This window comes from Bicyclus anynana, chromosome 25, assembly GCF_947172395.1.
Source record: "Bicyclus anynana chromosome 25, ilBicAnyn1.1, whole genome shotgun sequence".
Classification (NCBI taxonomy): Eukaryota; Metazoa; Arthropoda; class Insecta; order Lepidoptera; family Nymphalidae; genus Bicyclus; species Bicyclus anynana.
This window is the reverse complement of record NC_069107.1, coordinates 3937007-3960782: the sequence shown is the minus strand read 5'-3', so window position 1 is coordinate 3960782 and position 23776 is coordinate 3937007. Positions and strand designations below refer to the sequence as shown.

Below are 23776 nucleotides of genomic sequence, written 5' to 3'. Positions count from 1 at the left end.
GTAATCACTTATTCTAATACTAATTAAGCGTATTAAGCTAATTAAGCGAATGACAAAAAGATTTTGATGCATTAGCAATAACGACATTTTCAATTGAATTTTACTTTTGCAGTGTTCAGTTTAGAAACCCATTGTCAAGGTCGTTTGCTGTCAGGGTCTTTCAGTTCTTTATGATATCCTGATCTATCTGTTGTAATTTATTTGTCGCATTTGGAATTACACGCGTGTGACATGTAGGCGTATTAAACGTGATGACGAATCGTATTAAGCGTTAGGAAATGTATAAAAACATGGCTCAAGTTGTAGGGACTGGAGTAAAATTACGTATTATGCAAGAAATCGTTTTAAGCGTGATCGTCTTTTTTTTTTTTTTTTTTAATCTTTATTTAGAAGCTTTATCACAGGATGATAATGTCGCTCCGTAATTCTGCTAACAATTTTAGACTATAATTAACTAACTACACTATTTCTACAAAACACAATTTAAATCCAAAATTAATCTAATTACTCTATGTTAAATAACAAAGTGCACAGCACTTTCGCCTGCTCCGACAGGGGAAAAGCCAAGATGCTGTTGCACAGTCCCACACTATTATCTATAAATAGGTCTTCACGCTCAGCTGCGTTCCGCTCACACTCCATCAAAACATGCACTATGTCATCGATGACTCCGCAAACCGGGCAGTTTGGGGAGTCATCGATTCCCATTAAATGTGTAAATTTCTTCGAAGGAATGTGACCAGAACGGAGTCTGAATAGGGCGACCACATATTTCCTTTTAATAGTGTAGAACCATGGATGACGAAGAGGCTCACTCTGCAGAGTCTTGTACCAAATGCCCTTTGTGCGAGATCGCTCATTGAAGTATTCGTGCCATATTTCTTTACACATTATTTTCACATTGCCGAGTACATCAGATGACAGAGGCAAACACGGGTAAGGTGTGCCGTCTTGGGTCCCTTGCCGGGCAGCAGAGTCAGCCTCTTCGTTTCCTTTTAATCCTATATGTGAAGGTATCCACTGTATGACAATGCTTTTTCCTTTTTCACGAAGCCTACAGATAGAATCTAGAATACTAATGGCTACCGGGGTGCCTCGACATGTCGAAGGAATCTGAGCCAAATGTTGGAGACTGCTTTTTGAATCAGTAAATATAACGAAATTACCACTATAATTTTGAATATTATTAACATGTGTTAGTGCCTCAAAAATTGCTATTAATTCCCCGTTCATAATTGAAATATTAGCATTAATTTTAAATTTATTTATATTATTAATCTGTGGATCATAAAAAGCAGCTCCCATACATATTTCATTTTTAGATGCATCTGTATACAGGCTGTAATATGCACTATATCTTTCATACATATACTTCAAACATGTCATTCTTAGCTCAATTTCGTTAGTCATACTTTTAGCTTTATCTATGCCAACAATATTATCGCAAATAACGTGGGAGAGATCAATATTGCTGGCCCATGTGTTCAAAGTAAATATATTTGGTATAGAGCTGGAATACATGGAAGTATCTCTATAGGTTCTGAATATGGCAACTAATAAAGGCAGTTTTTTATTTCTCCAGTAATAACCTTGGCATAATTCGGAAAGCTTCTCTAAAATTGTAGTGGTGATAGAAACAATTGCTTTAGATTTCAAATAGAATTTCCCTGCAAGAAACCGCCTACGAACTGCGAGTGGCTGAATACATAGCTCACTTTCCATCACATGGATCGGGGTACTTTTAATAAAACCTCCAATAACTCTCATTGCTTGGTTTTGTACACGGACCAGCTTAAGTAAGTTACTCTCAGCACTATTATGATACAAAAAGCTACCATAGTCAATCCTACTACGTATAATAGATATATATAGTCTGCGAAGATGTTTGGGATGAACACCCCATTTAGACCCTGCAAGAACTTTAAAAATATTCATATGTTTTTCCACCTTGTTCCTAGTTTCATTAATATGCTTTGCCCATCTTAGTGAACAGTCAAGCCACATGCCAAGATATTTTACACAGCTAATTTGTTCAATATCCCTATTATTAATACTTAACTTAATGTTATTTCTGATTTTGCCTCTGCTGAATACACACACTTTTGTCTTTCTTTCTGAGATATGCAGACCAATTTCAGAAATTAAATTTTGGAAAACAACTAAAGCATTTTGTACACAGGATACTGAATCCATCAATTTGTTTTGTCTAGAATAAATAATGAAGTCATCTGCATACTGAGAAATAAACACTTGGTTAATATTTTGACAGATTTTAACAGTAGCTGCATTAAACAATAAAGGTGAAATAGGATCTCCTTGAGCAATACAGTCGTCTTAAGCAGGTTCTACTGTAGTTAGTTACAAGTGAAGCTAATTAAGCGTGCTAAAAATAAAACTGACGTAAACCTGTCTATGAATAAAAAGGTACAGATAAACTGTAATATAAATAAAACTGTTATGGACATTGCGCAAAAAAAAAGCATATTAAATAGAATGTAAAACTCGAGCTTACATTTTTAACCCCTTTCCGCTAAATCTGGGGCATTAACAATTTAGGTGGAACTTCCATTCATATTCTGCAATTCATCATACTAGCCCACTTTAATAGAGTTTTACAAAAGAACCCAAAAAAATAGAACGTTGAAAACTTGTAAGTGATTTATCGGATATTTTCCTACGTGAATTAAAAGTCATTATTCAACCGACTTCAAAAAAAGGAGGAGGTTCTCAATTCAACGCGTATGTTTTGACGGCCTCCGTGGCGCAGTGGTATGCGCGGTGGATTTACAAAATGGAGGTCCTGGGTTCGATCCCCGGCTGGGCAGATTGAGATTTTCTTAATTGGTCTAGGTCTGGCTGGTGGAAGGCTTCGGCCGTGGCTAGTTACAACCCTACCAGCAAAGACATACCGCCAAGCGTTTTAGCGTTCCGGTACGATGACGTGTAGAAACCGGAAGGTGTGTGGATTTTCATCCTCCTCCTAGCAAGTTAGCCCGCTTCCATCTTCGACTGCATCATCACTTACCATCAGATGAGATTGTAAAAAAAAAAATGAAAAAAAAAAAAAACAATAAAAGTATTATGTTCGTTACCTCATAATTTCGTCTATTATTAACCAATTTTGAAAATTCTTTTTTCGTTTGAAAGAGTATACTTTTAGATTGGTCTCATTTCAGTAGTTTTGTGTTAAAATCAGAATAACTGAAATACGTCTTTGAAGTCGGTACTATTTTTATGTAAAAAAGATTATTTTGGGAAATATTTGAAACTGGTGGACGCTCGCTACTTTGTTTACAAGAATATCAATTTACGTCAGTATTATTTAAAGCGGTTCAGTCGTTCCAGAGATTTACCAGAACAAATAGACAGACAGACAAAAAATTAAAAAACTTGATAGTATTTTAATCATCATCATCATTATCAGACGATGGACGTCCACTGTTTGACATAGGCCTCTTGCATGGATTTCCAAGCACAATTACAGTCTCGAGCCCCCAGCATCGGCTCCCTGCAATCCGCTTGAATTTCTCGTTCCATCTAGTGGGGGATCCCTTGACTACAATCTCACCTGATGGTAAGTGATGATACAATCTAAGATCGAAGCGGGCTAACCTGTTAGGAATAGAATGAAAATCCACACCCCTTTCGGTTCACGACATCATACCGGAACGCTAAATCGCTTTGCGGTACGTCTTTGCCGTTAGGGTGGATAGCCACGGCCGAAGCCTCCCACTAGCCAGACTTCGACCAATTATGAAATCTTAAATCTACCGCGCACACCACTGCGCCACAGAGGCCTTCAATAGACCACTCAATTGCGGTATAGCGTGGGTTGTGTGTCGCTAATATAAAAGTCTTGATAGATCAAGTAGGAGAGTGAGTGAAAGATAGCGAGATGCACGGAAGAATGTTTATTACAGCACAGGCACAAGTATAAAGTTCACAAGAAAGAGTAGGTACATAGAACACTAGAAACTATAGCTATTTAGCAGATACGTAATTAAACAGAATAGGTATGCGCGCGAAGTATAGCCGAAAGCAGACTTGAGACTACTCGCCGCGCCGCGCACGGCACCGAGCGGGCCGCGTGCGATACCGTTAACTAGTAGCCTGTGTGCGTCGCAATGTACAATGCACGCACACTAAGGCCGCGCGCTAAAATCTAATATATTAAATAATTACATTGGCTAACAACGCATATTTATGTAAAATGTAATGTTAAAGAAATTTAATACATTCAAATGTATTAAAACATATTATAGATATTTAATAAGTTTTAATTATGTGCCTATGTGATTATGCTATGCAGTACAAGTATTTACGCGTCCGCCACAGCGGGGTCAATTATATTGCAACTAGCGGACACTTGTGACTTCGTCCGCGTGGAATTCAGTTTTTCACAATTCCCGCGGGAACCATGGATTTTTCCGGCATAAAAAGTAGCCTATGTGTTTACCCAGAGTAAAATCTATTCTCATTCCAAATTTCAGCCAAATCGCTTCAGTAGCCGCAGCGTAAAGGAGAAACAAACATACACACTTACACACAAACTTTCGCAGTTATGAGATCACAGACAGATAATTCAATTTATTGATATGTATTGATGATGTAAGTAGATTTATTTTATAACATCATGACAAAGTGAACCCATGAACTGTGAACCCCATATTTTTCGTTAATTTCAATACCCAGTTCACCGTTCCGCCTCAGTTAATAGAGGAAATGAAGGATGGCAGTGTTGTATCAAAACTATCAGAGCTGGTAGGGCTGGCAACTTTTACTTTTAGTAATTATTCAACCACAGCGTCGATCCGTCCCATGGCAAAAAAAGAGACAGAGATATTTTTTATTCCGCCGCTACTGGTCGACAATAATATTAGTATATCATTTTGTCGCATGCTAGTACTACGAAATGACAAAGACCATTTCCTTTAATGTAGACCGTAATCTATACTAATATTATAAAGCTGAAGAGTTTGTTTGTTTGATTAAACGCGCTAATCTCAGGAACTACTGGTCCGATTTGAAAAATTCTTTCAGTGTTAGATAGTTCATTTATCGAAAAAGGCTATAGGCTATATATTATCCCCGTATTTCTACGGGAACGGGAACCACGTGGGTGAAACCACGCGGCGTTATTACTACTAAAGTTCACTTTATTTTAAACAAAAGAAGTTCAAATCCTAGTCCGTGTTTATAAATATATAGTGCCCCCATTCGCACGAGAGTTTTTTTAACGGGCGTTAAAGAAGAGTTCAAATACAAAAAATGCATTCTCAAGTATATTATATTTTTTTTTACCTAATGGTAAGTGATGATGCAGTCTAAGATGGAAGCGGGCTTACTTGTTAGGAGGAGGATGAAAATCCACACCCCTTTCGGTTTCTACACGGCATCGTACCGGAACGCTAAATCGCTTGGCGGTACGTCTTTGCCGGTAGGGTGGTAACTAGCCACGGCCTCCCACCAGCCAAACCTGGACTTTATTAAGAAAATCTCAATCTGCCCAGCTGGGGATCGAAACCAGGACCTCCGTTTTGTAAATCTACCGCGCATACTACTGCGCCATGGAGGCCGACATCTTTGTACCCGTAAAATCATAGACAAAAGTGAACACACGCAATAAAAGCCAACGCATTACATCAATCTGAAACTAGTCATATACCATTAAAAGATATATCATTAAATAAATACGTTCAAAGGTCGTTAGGAACTCATTAAAACTTTCTTAACTAGGAAACGTTGGAGTAAAAAGTTATCCAAAAGGAAATATTACGAATGGTAATGTGGCAGCCCTGATTGCGAGCCATTAATTAAAGGTGACAACCCGACGCGCTATATCGGCCGCGGCGTTTACTGGCCATAAATAAAATTAACAAAATACGCTTTGCGCTCTTTTGTTAAGCGTATGTATGAAAGTTTCAGTATGTTTATTTTCATCATCATTAACAATTGTTCGGCTCACTGAGCACGAGTCTCCTCTCAGAATGAGAGGGGAGTCCATCACTCTGGCCCATTGCGGATTGGCAGACTTAGAGAATTAAGAATTCGCTAGGTCGAAAAATGCGCTTTGCGCTCTTTTGTTAAACGTTATACAGGTTGCTAGGGAGTATTTCCCATAACTCTGGGGTTATAACCTTTACCGAAAATTAATTTAAAATGTTCTAAGTACATGTGTTCTAAAATGAATACTTTCGGAGTAAATAATATTTCTATGTAAATAGATCTATCTAGATTAAAATGTGTCCCTTGACGCATACTTATAATTATGACGTAGCCAAATTTTAAAATGCAACGATAGATAAAGGCGTGTCTTACATGGATAGTCGGTATTATTTGAATTACTTTGACGAAACAGTCAAACATCGATCAGTAATCAGATATTCTATGTATTTAATCTGTGGATAGTCTAAGCAATGTCACAGTAAACATGCAAGCAGTAGTTTGAAGAAGAAGAAGACGAAATACTTTATTGCACACAAAAATACAATTATAAATTGAAACATTAAAAAAACATAAATTAAACTTAGCATGCAAAGGCGGCCTTATTACTATAAGTAATCTCTACCAGGCAACCCCTGACGAGAGAACTTGCGAAGAAAGAGCGGGAAGGTGCAATACATTATATGTAATTATATATATAAATAAATAAATAATATATATATATATATATATAATATATATGTAAATTTTAATATTATATTTACGTATATATATAATATATACGTAAATATAATATTAAAATTTACATATGTATTACATAATATATTAGAACTAATACAAATATATATATATAATTAATATATACTACATAAATAATAAATAACAATAAAATAAATACCTCGAAAAATTAAATTTTAATTCAACGACAAATAATGTCGTTTCAAACGAAACTAAAAATGGCAAGTGAATTACTGGCACGGACAAAACACGGCAAATTATTCCACATTTTGACAGCCTCAGAAGTAAAAGACTTGCTAAAAAACTTTGTCTTAGAACAAGGTAGGACCAAACGGTTATCACTTCGAGAACGTAGATTCGAGACTTCGTACTAGAGGTCGAAACGCGAGCTATACCTCAATTTCAATTTCAACTTACTGGTTAAATAGATTTTATTAATTAGAAATAAGACTAACTCACTAACATACTAAACTTAAAACAGATACACTAACAATATACTAACACAGAAAAAAATAAATAAATAAATAAACTGTTACTTTGTATGAAAACATAAAAAGTTTTTATTTTTTTAGTTAAAAAAATATTAATTTTGCAGTTCGATTAAGTGGACTCGTCAACACCTTGACGATTAATGGGAAATACTCTCCAGCACCCTGTATATTTAGATATATCCTGAAAGTATCAGTATGTTAATTTAACTGTAACATAATTACGAGTTTAATATCCCCTTGACTGAAGTTCAAAATGTTCGGATGTATTTTTATGATTTTCTTTTTATGTATGTTCCGGTCTGGTCTACTACTAGGGTATAGGGACTTTAAGAGTAGTCCCATCATCATCATATCTGAAAAAAAAGATCGGATGTACGAAAAAGTTACGCGACAAAAAGCAGAACTTCACTCCTACTAAATGACTGCTAATCTTCTACTTAGTTACTTATACGATATGTTGTATCCAGTGATTCGTTGACTATCCCTTGGTCACGCTCTGGACCGATTTCACTGTTTTTTTGTGTGTTTGTTAGTCATTATTGTCAGGAGAAGAAAAAAATTTAAAAAATTGCACGGAAAATTAGAAAAGGGGGTATAGAGTGGGTAGGGGTAGGGTAGGGGTAAAGTAGGGTAGGGTAGGGTAGGCGTAGGGTAGGCGTAGTTGAAAGTTTACCTCGAGTTTGACGTTTGACGGCCTCCGTGGCGCAGTGGTATGCGCGGTGGATTTACAAAACGGAGGTCCTGGGTTCGATCCCCGGCTGGGCAGATTGAGATTTTCTTAATTTGTCCAGGTCTGGCTGTTGGGAGGCTTCGGCCGTGGCTAGTTACCACCCTACCGGCAAAGACGTACCGCCAAGCGATTTAGCGTTCCGGTACGATGCCGTGTAGAAACCAAAAGGGGTGTGGATTTTCATCCTCCTCCTAACAAGTTAGCCCGCTTCCATCTTAGGCTGCATCATCACTTACCATCAGGTGAGATTGTAGTCAAGGGCTAACTTTTAAAGAATAAAAAAAAAAAAAAGAGTTTAATATCCGCTTGACTGAAGTTCGATTATGGCCAGCATGTTGAAACTCGTCATTTTACATGATAGTTGCACAATTAGTACAATTGGATGGTCATTTTTAACCGACTTCCAAAATGTTTGGATGTATTTGTATGATATTATTTTTATGTATGTTCCGGTCCGGTCTACTACTAGTAGTAGACCGGACCGTCTACCGTTTACCCTAGGGTAAAGAGACTAAGGAAGAGTGGACGTCATCATGCCAGTATCTGAAAATGGGATCCTGGAAAAATCGGGAATCTCAATGTTTGTCAAAAACTAAGTTTCTAATGATGACTACTAATTTGTGTAGGCTTTGTTGCTTTAAGATTGGATGTATACCTATAAAAAAGTTACGCGACAATTATTTAAATATTTGTAATGTATATATAATGATACTATTAATAAATCAATCATAATCATAATATATAATGATACTAATCATAGAGTGATTCGATGACTATTACTTAAAATAATTTTTCCATGAGAAAATTGTCATAATATACATGTCAACTTGTCAAATAAATGTGGTCAGATTTTTTTTCTTACCTTAACGGAGGAGAATGGAGGAGCAAATTTGAACAAAGAATAGTTAAAGTCTAGATGTAACGCGAACGAAGACGGAGGTAATGATAATCTTCTAAATCTAACACAAGTGACAGCCCTAACTGTGGGAATTAATTAGTCGTGACGATTTGTCAAGTCGCTCCGCTGACACACAATTTTGCACCAACTGTGATGTTTCCGAGCTAATAAATAAAAACGCTGAATCCGCCGACCGTATATTTGTGACGTGGATTTACGTCATTTGCTTCTATGGGAAACAATTCAGAATATTTACCAGTGGTAACACAATTGAGGGTTACTTTTTGGTTTTGCAGCTATGTAATTATATTAATACATGTAATAATATGGGGCGTATTAGAGCAATCCTTGGCAGCGCACAGCGGCATCCATAGATGTCCCTGTATCTTCGATATAATCGCATATATACTTTATACAAAATTTCTGTTACATTAGCATAATTTTATTATTTAACTAGCGGACTCGCTCAAGCTTCGCTTTGACGTATGATGCACTTCTTCCCTATCCCTACCCTACCCTGCTTCTACCCTACTCCTACCCTACCCCAACATTACCTCTACCGTACCTCAACCCTACCCCTACCCTACTCATACCCTACTTTTACCCTACCCCTAGGATTTAGGGGTGAAAAATAGATGATGGCCTATTCTCATAGATACCCATAGGCCCAAAAATTTTCATCAAAATCGGTCAAGCCGTTTCGGAAGAGTATGGCAACGAAAACTGTGACACGAGAACTTTATATATTAGAAGAAGGTAATAAAACAAAAAGTTGAAAAATTGTCAAAGAACGCATCTGAAAAGAATTGCGCAACTATACAATTGCTTATGGCAAAAGTAAAATAAATATTTCAACATATTTTAAGTTTTGGAATTGTTATCGCCGTTTAGGGTTGGAAATAGTAGTCTGTGACGGATATGACGTCGCACGATCTCGTGTTGGGTGTTGGCTTCAGTGTGCTCGTGGCGTTCGAACCGTCCACATCTATTGTTGTGTAATTCTTTATGGGTTACTTGGAATAGGCGGGGAGAGTGACTTGAGTGGAAAAGGGGAGTGTTTGATATCAGTAAAAGGCGCCTTTAACCCTACACACATCGTTCGCAAGTACGTGACTTCACTCAAGGTCATTCTCTGCCATTCTAGGGTCTTATTTGGTTACAGTTTGATTTGTTAATTAAGTTGTCTTGACAAGTGTTGTGAATCATAACCTTTGTTCTACATTAGTTTTCTTATATTTGCAATCACCTTTGAGTCCACTAAAAGAATCCTAAGTAAAACGTTAAACTCGGTCTGTTAATTTTAAAAGAATAGAGCTAAGTTTGTCAGAAACCTAAAACTGAATGTGTATCTATTTTGAATAGGTACATTAATTATTATGTAACGAATTCCATGTCATTTTTGAATGTTAAGTAAAAAACTTGTTTTTGTGAGATGTGGTCTATATATATAATAAAAGTCAGTATTGAATCAGCAAACATGTGTTTCACTTCAAGTATAAGTTTTACGTAGAACGTAGAAAAAAAAAATATTTAACATATCTTTTTAAATATGACCAATATTCCCATACCCCTCCAACTAGTCGGAAAAGACTGTATTAGGAGTTAGCACGACAATCGTAGCCGATGGACGTTGGGGTCCCAAAGTGCTGGAATGGCGACCCCGCACTAGTAAGCGCAGTGTTGGCCGACCCCCCAACAGGTGGACTGACGACATCAAGTGAGTCGCTGGATGCAGGTGGCTCAGTATCGTGATGTTTGGAAGTCCCTACAAAAGGCCTATGTCCTGCAATGGACGTCCATCGGCTGATAGGATGACGACCACAGATATAAGAGGTAACTAGATTTATAAAGTGTCAATTCTTTGTATTGAAACCAGCGTACCCAAGGGCGTGGCCTAAATGGCTGTTTAATATTTTGTGAAAAATGAAATATGTCCCTACTTTAGAGTTGAATATTATTTATTCCTTTTGTCACAGAACAAAACAAGACTGCTAGTACATGCGCGGACACGCTTGCGTTGTTCCGCACACCCGGGTGTACGCGAGCCACGCCCACTTGCTACTTCTATTGCTAAAAGCGTTAGCTTTTAGCGTTGTCTGTTCTGTGATGACGACAATCGACCAACGGGGCGGGTTAGAACCACCCCTCAGTTCAGAACCACCCCTCAGATCAGATCGCTCTTATCGTCGAGCTATTGAGGCTTAATATATAATAGCACTTACCTGAGACCTTGCTGACGGGATGCGTGACAGGCGCCGCTGCCGTGGTCGCCGTATTCGGGGGGTACACCGGATCGCAGCACTCCCTCTCTGGGAACTCGCTCGCCCCCACCACAACCACCCCCACCAAAACCATCCCCAGAACGCGCCATAACAACCCGCGCATCGACACCACGCAAAATGTCCTCAACCCCACTCCTTGCACACCACTCTCTCCACTAAAACCAAATCCATTGCTTATTTCAGTCATCAGTAACTCTCACATGACACTGTTTGTAATGTTGTTTTTTATAACTATTTTGATATGTATGGATTTATATTTGCACTTACTCGCGCATAATTGACTTAGCGTTTTTTGGAACGTACGGTCGGCTTGTATATTCAATTTCGATTTTATTTTAAAACCTTACATACGGATAGCAAAATACAGCTGGGAAAGGGGAATATAAAATAAAATAATTAATTAATTGTGAGTGTTTTTATTTTATCTAATAGAAGTGTATTCATTACATTTTTTACACAACCGCATGCATTTATGTTTTGAATTACGTGTGCATCATTTTTAGAGTTCCGTAGTCTTTTTAACACTTATAGATTAAATAATGATTACAAAAAATAACTACTTTATTTATCATTATTATCTATCTATTAAGAGTAGACCAGGCGCTGTAAGGTATTGAGTGTACATAATTCGAGGGACAACAAGCAACCAACAAGTTACCAGGAGGTTTATTTGTCCATTCACCAGGCTTATTCACTATCTTATTATTATGTATGCTAGTTGACATAGACGAAATTGAGATTGAGATGTAAAAATGTCATCCGGTGCTTACAGATGGATATCACACAGTAGGTAAATGACATTTTGTCAATTGATTTGATGTTCATTTTAATAGGTTGATAATGAAGACCAAAATAGTGAATAGGCAAGCAGGTCTAACTGTTGACATATTGTAGTACAAAATATACATACTTATTTTACATCTATGAGAATTAAAAAGCCGCCGAAAGCGCAGTGTAGGGATCCACACATAGTAACTAGTTTATTACTCGTTAGCTTGTTTAACCTAACTGTGATAGTCTTACCTATTTTAAACATTATTTTTGAATTTTTCCTCCATCCAGAATCAACCATGAACAAGAAAGGGGGCACTTGATTCTAGCAAAAAAGTAGGGTTACACATACTTACTAATTTTCAGTATTTTCGTTCTGAGAATCTTTAAGATGAGACGTACAGACTGATGTAGAAAATATACAGCTCGTGCAGATTATAGTGACCCCAGCACGGCGATTCTCTAATGATATGGCATGGTAGTATAACTAGCAAGTGCGAATTTCGAATTCACCGCTATCTTTCTCTTTCTATAGTATCGTGTTAAACAGAGTGAGACAGAGATAAATTCGAAACTCGCACTTGCAAGTTATTAAAATATCGTTACAGAATAGCCTAGCTGGCTCGAATGATGTTTATACTGTGTTTGTATGGATGTATTTGATAGCCAGGTGTCAAGTTAATGCGCACGAGTTATACACTGAACGATACCGTCTTAACTACGGAACCCTAAAAAGATTTAACAGTTTAAATGGATAAAGTTTTTCGAACACTATATAAATAAATACCTGCAATAAACTGAGCAAAGAAACCAATTTAAAATGCTAATTATTTAGTAAGTAGAGCTTTCAGCAATTGTAATAATGAAAGCTTTCTCAAATAACAATCCAAGCAAGAAACAATAAAATTACTAATTCAACTATTTACATAATTAATAGTCAACCCTCAGTTAAGGCAAATAGCTATTAAAATTTAAACGTTACAAATGTGGCCTGGACTCGTGACATGACGTTATTAAAATTGTATTAAAAAAATATATATAATAAACTTTTTATTGCATGCTTATATTACACTAGCGGACCCGGTCAAGTTTCGCTTTGACTTATGTACACTTACTTCTATATCTCTACCCTAACATACCCCTACCCTACGCTTACCCTATCCCTACTCTACCCTGCCCTTGCCTACCCCTAAGCTATCCTACCTTTTAAATCGGATCAAACTGCACACGGTGTGCAAAGGAGAATGTAGGTGTAATTGTCATTTGCCAGCTACCTATAAGTCTGGCAAGTTCGTTGATTATACATGATATGCAGGCGTCGGGGGTAAGACTGGGCGGGTGTGAAAATGCGCGTGCGGGGGAGTTGCATCTGTCGTGGGTTTTTCATTCATCGCTACACGCCCCCCACGTGCGATGCCCACGCGGGCCATCGGGAGTGTTACGGACGAAGTTGCCAAGCTATTCTTTTATAAAACGTGGTTTTAGTCAGCCCATACTACATAGCAGTGATAGCCCGATGGATATGGCGTCCGCCTCCGATTCCGGAAGGTGTGGGTTCGAATCCGGTCTGGGGTATGCACCTCCAGCTTTTGAGTTGTTTGCATTTAAAGAAATTAAATATCACATGTCTCAAAAACATCGTGAAGAAACCTGCTTAACAGAGAATTTTCTTAATTATCTGCGTATATGAAGTCTGCATCCGCATTGGGCCAGCGTGGTGGACAATTGGCCTAACCCTTCTCATTCTAAGAGGAGACTCGAGCTCAGCAGTGAGCCGAATATGGGTTAATAATGATGATGCTACATAGTTAAGTACGATTACATTCATACTCCGCTAGCTTTTGACTTTAACTTAATTTATTTAATTCCCAGAAAGACCTTTCCACTTTTACTGTAATAAAATAATTTAAGTGAAATTAAAAAAAATAGGCGTACAATTGTTTAAGTAAAATTCGTAGAGGCGGCGTTAATATAACGGGAATTAAAGAAAGCGAATTCGTAATACGCCATTTAACTTTTTTGTGTGGAATTGTCGTTACGTACTTTTGTTTTTTTTTTTTAAACTTCGCCTATTTAGAGGGAATTTCATTAAAAGGCGTACAATTATGAAGTTTTCTCATTTGTTTTTCATCTTTGTAACATTTTTCAAAGTAAAACATTCTCAGCTGGCATTAATATCCGAAAATTGGCAAAGATGTGAATATCATTTTGGACGGATGCCAGTTTATTCAATTTGCACGATCGCTAACGTATTAAGACTTGTTTTAATCAATGATCTACTTTTATTAGCTACTCGTTATACTAGCCAAAACGCCATGGTTTCACCCGCGTAGTTCTTATTTTTTTTAAGGGTGAATATAAAAATAAATTATAGCTTATGACATTCACAAATGATGTGGCTTTCTAGTGGTAAAAGAAAAAGAAGCGGTGATAAGTAGTTTTGGCTCGTGGGAGGCATCAGCCGTGGCTAGTTACCACCCTACTGGCAAAGACGTACCAAGCGATTTAGCGTTCCGGTACGATGTCGTGTAGAAACCGAAAGGGGTGTGGAATTTCATCCTCCTCCTAGTTAACCCGCTTCCATCTTAGATTGCATCATCACTTATCATCAGGTGAGATTGTAGTCAATGGCTAACTTGTAAAACATAAAATCACAGACAGACATTTCAATTTTATTTCTATTATATGTATTGGTATTAATATATTAATAATTATGATTGCTAAATTAAAAATAAATAAATAAACTTTGGTAGATTTATTTAGTAATTCTTGGCTTTGAACAGAGAATTGTTAAACGGGAACTATTATGTAATAAAAATGTACGTTTAATTATGAATTATACGTAAATATAATGATAGAATCACACCTTTAACACTTCATTAAAGTAACGTCTACTGTGATACATCGACCATTCTCAACGCTACGCATAAGTACAAGTACCTAATAGTTGTATTTTTTTTTATTCAGCAAAATATAAAAAATATATTGATATTGAATAAAGGCGGAATTATATTTGTCTGACGTATCGTGTCGTGACGTATCAGAACAGAATCGATATCATACATTTTGTATGGCAACGTTTACACTTATGTGTTATGACATGTCGTCTGATTCTGCGTCTGTCGTGCCGCATACAAAATATATGATGCTTTTAGCAGAGGTGATTACAAAAATAAGAAAACTAATGTCAAACAAAGGTTATGTTATTCACAACATGTCAGGACAACTTAATTAAAATCAAACTGTAACCAAAATAAGACCCTAGAATGGCAGAGAATGACCTTGAGTGAAGTCACACACTTGTGAACAATGTGTGTAGGGTTAAAAGCGCCTTTGACGGATATCTAACACTCCCACTCTAAAGCCGTCGTTGCAACACGGCGATAACAATAACAATTCTCTTCTGATGCGTCACAACACGACACGTCAGACAAATATAAATCCGGCTTAATATGCGCGTGCGGCAGTGCTGTGTTGTGACGCTGTCAGCATCGGCTGCGGCTGTATTGATTCAAAACATTGTCCTGATGCGTCAGAACATATTAATGTAAACACTTGCCATGACGTCATGACACGACACGTGGCCTCACGTTAGCCAAATATAAATCCGCCTTAAGCCAGATTTATATTTGTCTGTCGTGTCATGTCGTGACGCATCAGAACAGAATCGGTATCATACATTTTGTATGCGGCACATCAGAAGCCATCACGACATGTTACAACACATAAGTGTAAACGTTGTCATATAAAATTTATGATACCGATTCTGTTCTGATGCGTCACGACACGACACGTCAGACAAATATAAATCCTGCTAAATTAATGAAAACACGTTTGCCATCACGTCATGACACGACACGTAGCGTCACGTCATGCAAATATAAATCCGCCTTGACTGCGTTATGAAATATTGGTGATTATCAAAATCGCTTAATTCATAGTTTAGAGTGGTTTATTAAACATGTGTTGCCACCATAACGAGGCCTTGTAGTTTAATGTGTTTATAGCCGCTCTGAAACCCCGATAGTTGTGAGGGCCAGTGCGTGCCGGAAGTCAGCCATTTTTTATTTATAGTCCAGTAAGGGAAAATTACCAGACCTTTGATGTATATTGATTTTCCGTAAAGTGCTAGTGAGAGGGTAGTTTTGAAAGTTTGCAATATCGTGAATAGCATTCTATATTTCATGTTTGTTTGCTGCCTTTGTTATTTATTTATTTCTTATGTATTTGCAGCGGTTTCGTTTGAAAATTGACAACAGTTTTAATGTATTCTTTACCGACTTCAAAAAAAGGAGGAACTTCTTAGCTCGATGCGTATGTTTTTTTTTATGTTTGTTACCTCATAACTTCGTCATTTATTAAACAATTTTGAAAATAATTTTTCGATTGAAGTACTCTTACTTCCAGATAAGTTAATTTTCACGAAAATAGTTTCAGCAGTTTTTAGTTAAAATCAAATTAACTAAAATAAGTGAATGAAATTGCCCATTCTATGACATTATACACTAAAAACAAAAAAAAATATTTTTAATAAAAAAAATTTAACCGAGTGCAACGATGAATTACTCTATATAAAGCGAAAAATAACGTCGTACGTCCTTTCTATTGGTTTGAAGGAGGTGCCAAAAAAACAAAATGAACTTTAAGAGCCTATTTGGCATGACACCGTCTTCAAACTAATTAAATAAAAAGGACATAGGTACGATGTTATTTTTTGCCTTTTAGTTTTGGTTTTGCCTCATAGGTATGATTTTTTATTTTTCTCAATATAATATTAACTCAAAAAGCATAGTTGCAATTGCACGTTGTAGAGTCAACATCTCCTGAGGATGCTCCGGTTTCGGGGTGAAACGTACGTAGAGAGTATTTTGTCGGACCTGGGTGACGTTGTCGCATGGGTTCGCCGAATTTTCGCGGATGATAGCAAAATAAATAAATCATTATATAATCATGATGAACTTCCGCAAAGTAACGCCTGCTTCTATCCAATATCAAAAAGCATAGCTTAGACCACGCAGTTTGATGATTACAAGTACCTACAGGTTGAGAACTTACACTGAGAATTTTTTGAAAGGTTGACACAAACCTATCCGAACCCAATACCTATCCGAAGCCAGAGCTAACTAGAGCAAGGAAGCAGTTACAAAATAGGACTAATATTCTTAAAAAGTACTAAGATTTATGAAAAATGTGTTTCCCAACATACATCTAAAAGAAAAACCTCGTACATAATTAACTTTACGTGTACGTTTTAGACAGAATTATTAAAAATCCGTCCTTTGACGATAATATAACTTTTGCCAAAAACAAATATTTTAACTTTGACTTCTCGACAGCCGAATGTCGTCCCCGGCTTTGTTGTGTCAAATTAATATTTGACAAGTTAAAGTAATACGAAAACTTCGTAATTTATCAAAACTTGTCGATATTTAGTGGAATTTTGTTCAACAAATTTCAGACGTTGAAAAAACTTTAATTTCTTAACTGTCTTCGGAAAATTACGTTTTAAATTCATTTACCGACTTCAAAGAAGGACTGTAAACGTTTATGTATGTGTGAATATATATCAATATAGATGTTCTATTTAGATAGAGGCTTGGCTTTGAATGCAGTAGTAGGTATTGTGCGTTCGCACATAAGAAAATACTATACTATTTTTCTTGAACTGGTTTATTTTGTTTTCCACAAATTCGTAACATTAAATATGACAATAAATATAATACTTTTACTAATTTACTAATTCTTCATAAATGTTTTAAGGTGTACACGTTGTAAAGATTGTTCGTTTTCTTTGTTCGCGTTTTTTCGCGTTGAAAGTCGACGTGTATTCTATCTGACGTGTTGGGAGTTACAGCGCCCTCTTGTGTCCTCTCCGTACACCAGTTCGCGAATATGAATTAAGCGCGCGAACATACACCCGGCCCTGGGAAGCTGCGTCAGAAGCTAAAGCTTCTCAGAAGAGAGATTGTGGCGCAACACGCAAATTCGGTTTAATGCGCGGCGCACGATTCCCTTTGAAGTTCTGACGTCTGCAACTCGTGGCACCCCGTCGTCTCCAGGATAAAGTCGCTCTATGCGCCCCAAGCGCCAGTAGAGGGGTGGTAGGTTTTCCTCTTTGAGCACAACCAAGTCGTCCACCTGAAGCTCGATAGACTTTCCGCGCCATTTTGCTCTTGCTTGTAATTCAGAGATGTACTCCAAGCTCCAGCGTTTCCAGAAATTTTGTCGCATTTGTTCTACTCGCTGGAATCTGTCGAGACGATTGAAATTAGCGTGTTCAAGATTAGGAGAAGGCAGTGAAGTTAAGGGTCTACCAATTAAAAAATGGCCTGGAGTGAGGGGATAGTAATCGTGAGGTGAAGAGCTTAAGGGATAAAGAGGACGGCTATTCAGGATTGCCTCTATTTGCGTAAATAAGGACGTTAGTTCCTCAAAAGTCAGGTGGTTGTTTCCTAATATCCTATTTAAGTGGAATTTTGCGGACTTGACGCCGGCTTCCATCAGACCGTTGAAGTGAGGTGCGTATGGTGGAGAGAAGCAAAAATCGATGCCTTCGTTGGCGGCAAAATCTTTGATCGCTTTATTATTCGAGCTAAAGAATTGCTGGATTTCCTTTGCAGCTGACGTAAAATTTGTGGCGTTGTCACTGTGAATGACCTTTGGACGACCTCTGCGTGCTATTAATCTATTTAGCGTTTGGATGAAGGCATTTTTACTTAGTTCTGAAACAACCTCTAAATGTACGCATTTATACTTAAAACAAATAAAAACGCACAAGTAGCATTTGGTAATTTTGCAACCACGACCCTTGCGATCCGTGATCATATATGGCCCAGCGAAGTCGCAGCCTACGACAAGGAAAGGAAAATCTGGCGTTAGTCTATCCGAAGGTAAGTTGCCCATGATATTTTTACTTGATCGCCCTTGGAAACGCCTACAAACGATGCAATTTAAGACGGTACGTCGCGCTAGGTTTCTGCCATTAATAGGCCAGAAGCGAGTTCTGATAGATGCTAGCAGAGCCTGTGGACCAGCATGCATCAGTTTGAGATGTTCCTGTTCAAATAAAAGTTTCGTTAAATGATGCTTAACACTTAACAACATGGGATGTTTCATATCGAAGGCGTAGTCTGAGGCTTGTATGCGTCCGCCTACTCTAATTATTCCTTCGTGAATAAAAGGATTAAGAGAAACAATATTTGATTTCGGATTTAAAGACCTTTTCTTTATTAATGCGTCATATTCTTTAGGAAATGATTCTAATTGGGAAATGTATATTAATTTATTCAACGCATTAGTAAGCTCAGAAGCTGATAAGGATCCGCTAAGTTTATTTTTTGTGTTTTGACAGTTGTGTAAAAATCTATTAACGTAACCGAATATGTATTGTAGTGTTTTTAATTTAGAATATCGTTCAATATTAAAACTGGAGATTTCTGCATCAGTTGTTTCTGCAACATGAGCTTTAACCTCTGGCAAGTCGCTCGTCTTAATATTAGGCTGAAACTGAGATAGAGGCCACTGGGACTCCGACAAAGATAGAAAGGCGGGTCCATGCCACCACAGATCGCAATTCGCAACCTCCTTTGGATCAACGCCGCGGGATACTAAATCAGCTGGATTGTGACTTGTGGAAACGTGATGCCATGAAGTAGTCTCAGTTAGCTCTCGGATAGTGGCGACTCTATTAGCCACAAAGGTTTTAAGGTTTTTAGAGCCAACTCGTAACCAAGCTAATACAATACTTGAGTCGGTCCAATACACAATACGTGCTATTTTACAACGTAAAGCTTGTATTACGGTCGAACTCATTTCGGCAGCGAGTAGAGCGCCCGAAAGTTCGAGACGAGGAATTGTTGTAGGTGAGGAAGCGGGAGCAACGCGTGATTTAGCGCAAAGCAAGTTTACACGTACCTGTCCCTGTTGATCCATAGATCGAAGGTAGATGCAGGCACCATAGGCGCGTTGGGAAGCATCGCAGAAACAATGCATTTCGATACTAATTGGGTTTGAAATTAAAGTCAGCCTAGGAATAGCCAAAGAAGAAATAGATTGAAGACCATCTGTGAAAGTCTTCCATGATTTGACCACTTCTTTGGGGGCTGGATCATCCCAGTCAAGTTTTAGAGACCATAGGGTTTGAATCAAAATTTTGGGAACGATAGTGCACAAAGATAGGAGGCCCAAAGGGTCAAATAGCTTGAAAGTGGAAGAAAGAATAGTACGCTTGGTGACTGATACGGGAATATTTATATTTAAGGGAAATTTCAAAATATCCTGATTAGGGTCCCAGCTTAGACCTAGGGTATTAGTAGTTTCACTAATTACGAGATTACCGTTAGATTGAATTGTCTCTGACGATAGTAAAGATGGTAGATTAGATCGGTACTTGCGCAAGTTAAAGCCTGCCTTAGCTAGGTTTCGGAAACAGACTGCTGGATATGGCGAAGATCGTCCTTGTTATCATGACCTGTCAATAGATCGTCGACATAAAAGTCGGTTTGTATAATGTTTTTCGTGACAAGGTCATCACACTCTTCCCCGACTTGCCAGAGGCAGCGCGTTGCAAGAAAACTTGCACTAGCGAAACCGTAAGTAACCGTTTTAAGCCTGAGAGTTTGTAAAGGTTTATCTTCCGAATCACGCCATAGTATAAGCTGCAAATTTTGATCAGACTCATGCACTAAAATCTGTCTGTACATCTTTTCAATATCGGCTGATAATACATAACGATACTGACGGAATCTAATTAAAATATTAAAAAGTGAGTCTTGAATCGTAGGACCTACCATTTGTATGTCGTTTATTGACATATTATATATTCCCGTACGCGCTGATGCGTCATATACCACGCGAAGCCGTGTCGATTCGCTATCGCGGAGGACAGCATGATGCGGAATAAAATAGCCTCCCTCAGGTCGGTCGACTTGTGAAACTGAAAGATGTCCTAGGTTAGCATACTCATTTATAAAATCTACGTAAGCGTTTTTAAGCTCAGGTTGCTTACAAAATCTACGTTCTAGATTTAAAAATCTCCTTTTTGCCATGTGATAAGAGTCTCCTAGACGTTCCGGGTTGTCAGTGAGCGGAAGTTTAACACAAAAACGCCCATCGTTACTTCGTGTTGTGTGTTTTAAGAAGTGCTGTTCGCAATCTTTCTCTGTATCGGTAAGTAAGGGTTTTTGTTGTAAGCTTTCCAATTCCCAAAACCTTTTCAAGTCACTGTGTAAATCGACTAAGCAGCTATTGAGTTCATTATTATTGGCTACATTAGCATAGTGACATTGAAATGAATTTTTGTTGTTGTCATGAGGGTAGTGCATGGGACCTGCGATGAGCCAGCCTAGTTTAGACTGACGTAGAATAGGATTACCCTTTCCTAAAGAGTGCTGTTTGGACAATATTAAATCCCAAAAGACGTCAGCACCGAGGAGTAATCCTATTTCAGCAGGCTCAAAAAAGCTGGGGTCTGCAAGCTCATATGACTTTAAGTTTAAGTGTGTAGTGTCTATAAAAGACTTAGGTATTTTGCCTGCTATTTTTGGGATAACTAAGCAGGACAAAATTGAATTAAATGCACTCAGCTTGGACTGAAGGCGAATCTCGCACCGTTCAGCGCCGAGCTTTAATGGTATGTTGCCTATACCTAAAACGTTATGTGTGCTAGAATGTAATGTGTTTAAATTTAAATCTTCTTTTAATTTCTGCGTTATAAATGTGCATTGACTTCCACTATCTAGAAGGGCCTTGGTGGTTATAGTTTTGTTAGTTTTAGGATTTATAACATCAACCAATGCTGTACACAATAAAGTTTCAGACGAAGTGGTAGCTGACATCGCGACTGGCTCAGAATCGGATTTATCGATTTTCGAATTGTTAGACTGGCAGAGTATCGTGTTGTGCCTCTCTCGACAGTTCCTGCAAGTACCAGGAAGTCTGCAATTACGTTGGCTATGACTGCGTAAGCAGTTGGTACACAACTTTAATTTGGCTACCATTTTAATTTTCTCGTCAACCGATTTTGATAGAAATTTGGGACATTCATAGATTCGGTGGTTATCGTTACATACGGCGCACCTATAACTCGTTGTAGTTGTTGATATGTTTCCCTTTTCAGCGATAAACGATCTTGTAGTATTGTGAGGTTTATTGTTGTTGCTACTCGTATGTGAGGAATTCGGAGGCGGCTTATTCACCTTGCTTGAGTCTTGCTTACTGCGGAAGACTGATTCGAGGACGTCCGCACGACCTTTCAAAAAATTCAAAAACATTTCTAACGTAGGCATCTCCGAATAACTCACATTGTTTTGAATAAATTCCTCCCACTTAAATCGAGTGTTATTGTCTAACTTCGCTGAAACCAAATAAATGATCAATGAATCCCAATGTTCGGTTGGTTGTTTCAATGTATTAAGAGCACGTAAGTTTTTTGTGACGTGATCTACGATAAATCTCAAAGATTTGTCCGACTCACGCGCCTGTTCGATGTTAAATAACATTTTTATATGATTGTTTATTAACTGACGCACATTACTATAGCGCTCACATAATAAATTCCACGCATCAGGATAATTATTATCGGTCACCTCAATATTGCTGATCACTCGAGCTGCTTCGCCCTCCAAATAAGAATTAAGGTAATGAAATTTGTGTACATTTTTAATTCTAGAATTATTATGAATCAACGAACTGAAAGTGTCCCGGAATTCCAGCCATTTGTAGTAAGTACCATCGAAATTATTGATTTTAATTACAGGCAAACGGAATCCGATGACTTCGTGATCATCTTCATCAGCTATCGCGGAGCTGTGGCTGACATTGAATGACGCTGATAACTTTTTTGAGGTAGTGTGCTCTGATATAATCATCTGAGCCGCGGCTATTGAAGTATGAAATGTTTGTTCGATAGCCTCCCTAGTGTCTAACTCGGAACTTAAATTGTCTTCATCCAAACACTCGATTTGATTTTGCACGCCATCGAACTCAACAAAAAGCGCTTCGATTTTTGCTAATCTTTGATTTAGTACGTTGATCTCGGTAGGAGTAAGTTTGTAGCCCTTTAAATCATCCAACTGATTAGTAAATTTAGTTACACGGCCTTTAATAGACGCGCGCTTTAGGTTTAAAGATTTGTACTCCATGACGCGAGGTCAACGCACCGATAATAATGAATAGGTGAACGAAATCAGCTGTTTTAAAATGACATAAAATTGCATACGCTCGTCGCTTCGTAGTCTGATGTTACCGTTAGCCGGAGTGGCTGCGCGGGAGGCGGCGGGGTGGAGCGCACCGGCAGTTGCTGGCCTGCAGCAGTGCACGCGCGGACACGGGATGGATGACAACCTTATACCCCGTTCACGCTGTGCAGCTGTCGCTGGAATAGAATGTTGCACAGCTTTGTATATCGACTAATAGTAGTAGGTATTCAAGACAAAGCTATAGGGAACGTATGAAGTTGTAAATAATGCAATTGGGATGAATTTAGCTATAATAGTTATGTTTCGATTGAAATAAGTGAAAATGGAATTATATTGTGCACGAATAATGTGGGCAAGCAAGCGAATTAAAATAATAGGATAGTTGTTTACAAGAATCAAACTTGGGTAAGTAACTACGTTTTAGGTACAAAAATTTAATAGTTTACAAATTGTATTTGATAGTTGGCACCTTAACTTTAGTTTGTTTAACTTTCAAGCCGCAAAATAGGCGCATTAAATGCAATAATAGGATTTAGGCAACTTGTAAGCAAGCAAGTAGTAGGTAGGTACGTTTTAGGTTATACAATTGAATAGTTGGTTCATTTACAAAGTGTGTTTGATATTTAGGCACCTTAAATATCGTTTGCTCAACTTACTAGCCGCAAAATAGACGCATTAAATGCAAAATAGGCTTTAGGCAACCTGTAAGTATAGCAAGTAGTTAG

The 23776-nt window shown here is 37.8% G+C and overlaps 2 protein-coding genes across 3 annotated transcripts in view; both read right to left on the bottom strand.

Annotated features, from left to right (window-relative positions):
• Positions 1-23776, bottom strand: part of LOC112050383 (uncharacterized) — a 249693-nt gene that overhangs the window by 212202 nt on the left and 13715 nt on the right. For both annotated transcript variants that reach the window (XM_052889361.1, XM_052889362.1), the window contains exon 2: positions 11023-11449. In XM_052889361.1, coding sequence (XP_052745321.1) covers positions 11023-11269 — 247 coding nt within the window. In that variant the 5' untranslated portion in view covers positions 11270-11449. The remainder of the gene's footprint in view (positions 1-11022; positions 11450-23776) is intronic.
• LOC128199488 (uncharacterized) lies at positions 17482-20630 on the bottom strand. Its single transcript, XM_052889363.1, has one exon. The coding sequence runs from the start codon at positions 19843-19845 to the stop codon at positions 17797-17799; it is 2049 nt and encodes a 682-aa protein (XP_052745323.1). The 5' UTR covers positions 19846-20630; the 3' UTR covers positions 17482-17796.

Bases quoted from the DNA above. Each gene is read 5' to 3' on its own strand.
- LOC128199488 (XM_052889363.1), bottom strand. From the start codon at position 19,845: ATGCATTGTTTCTGCGATGCTTCCCAACGCGCCTATGGTGCCTGCATC.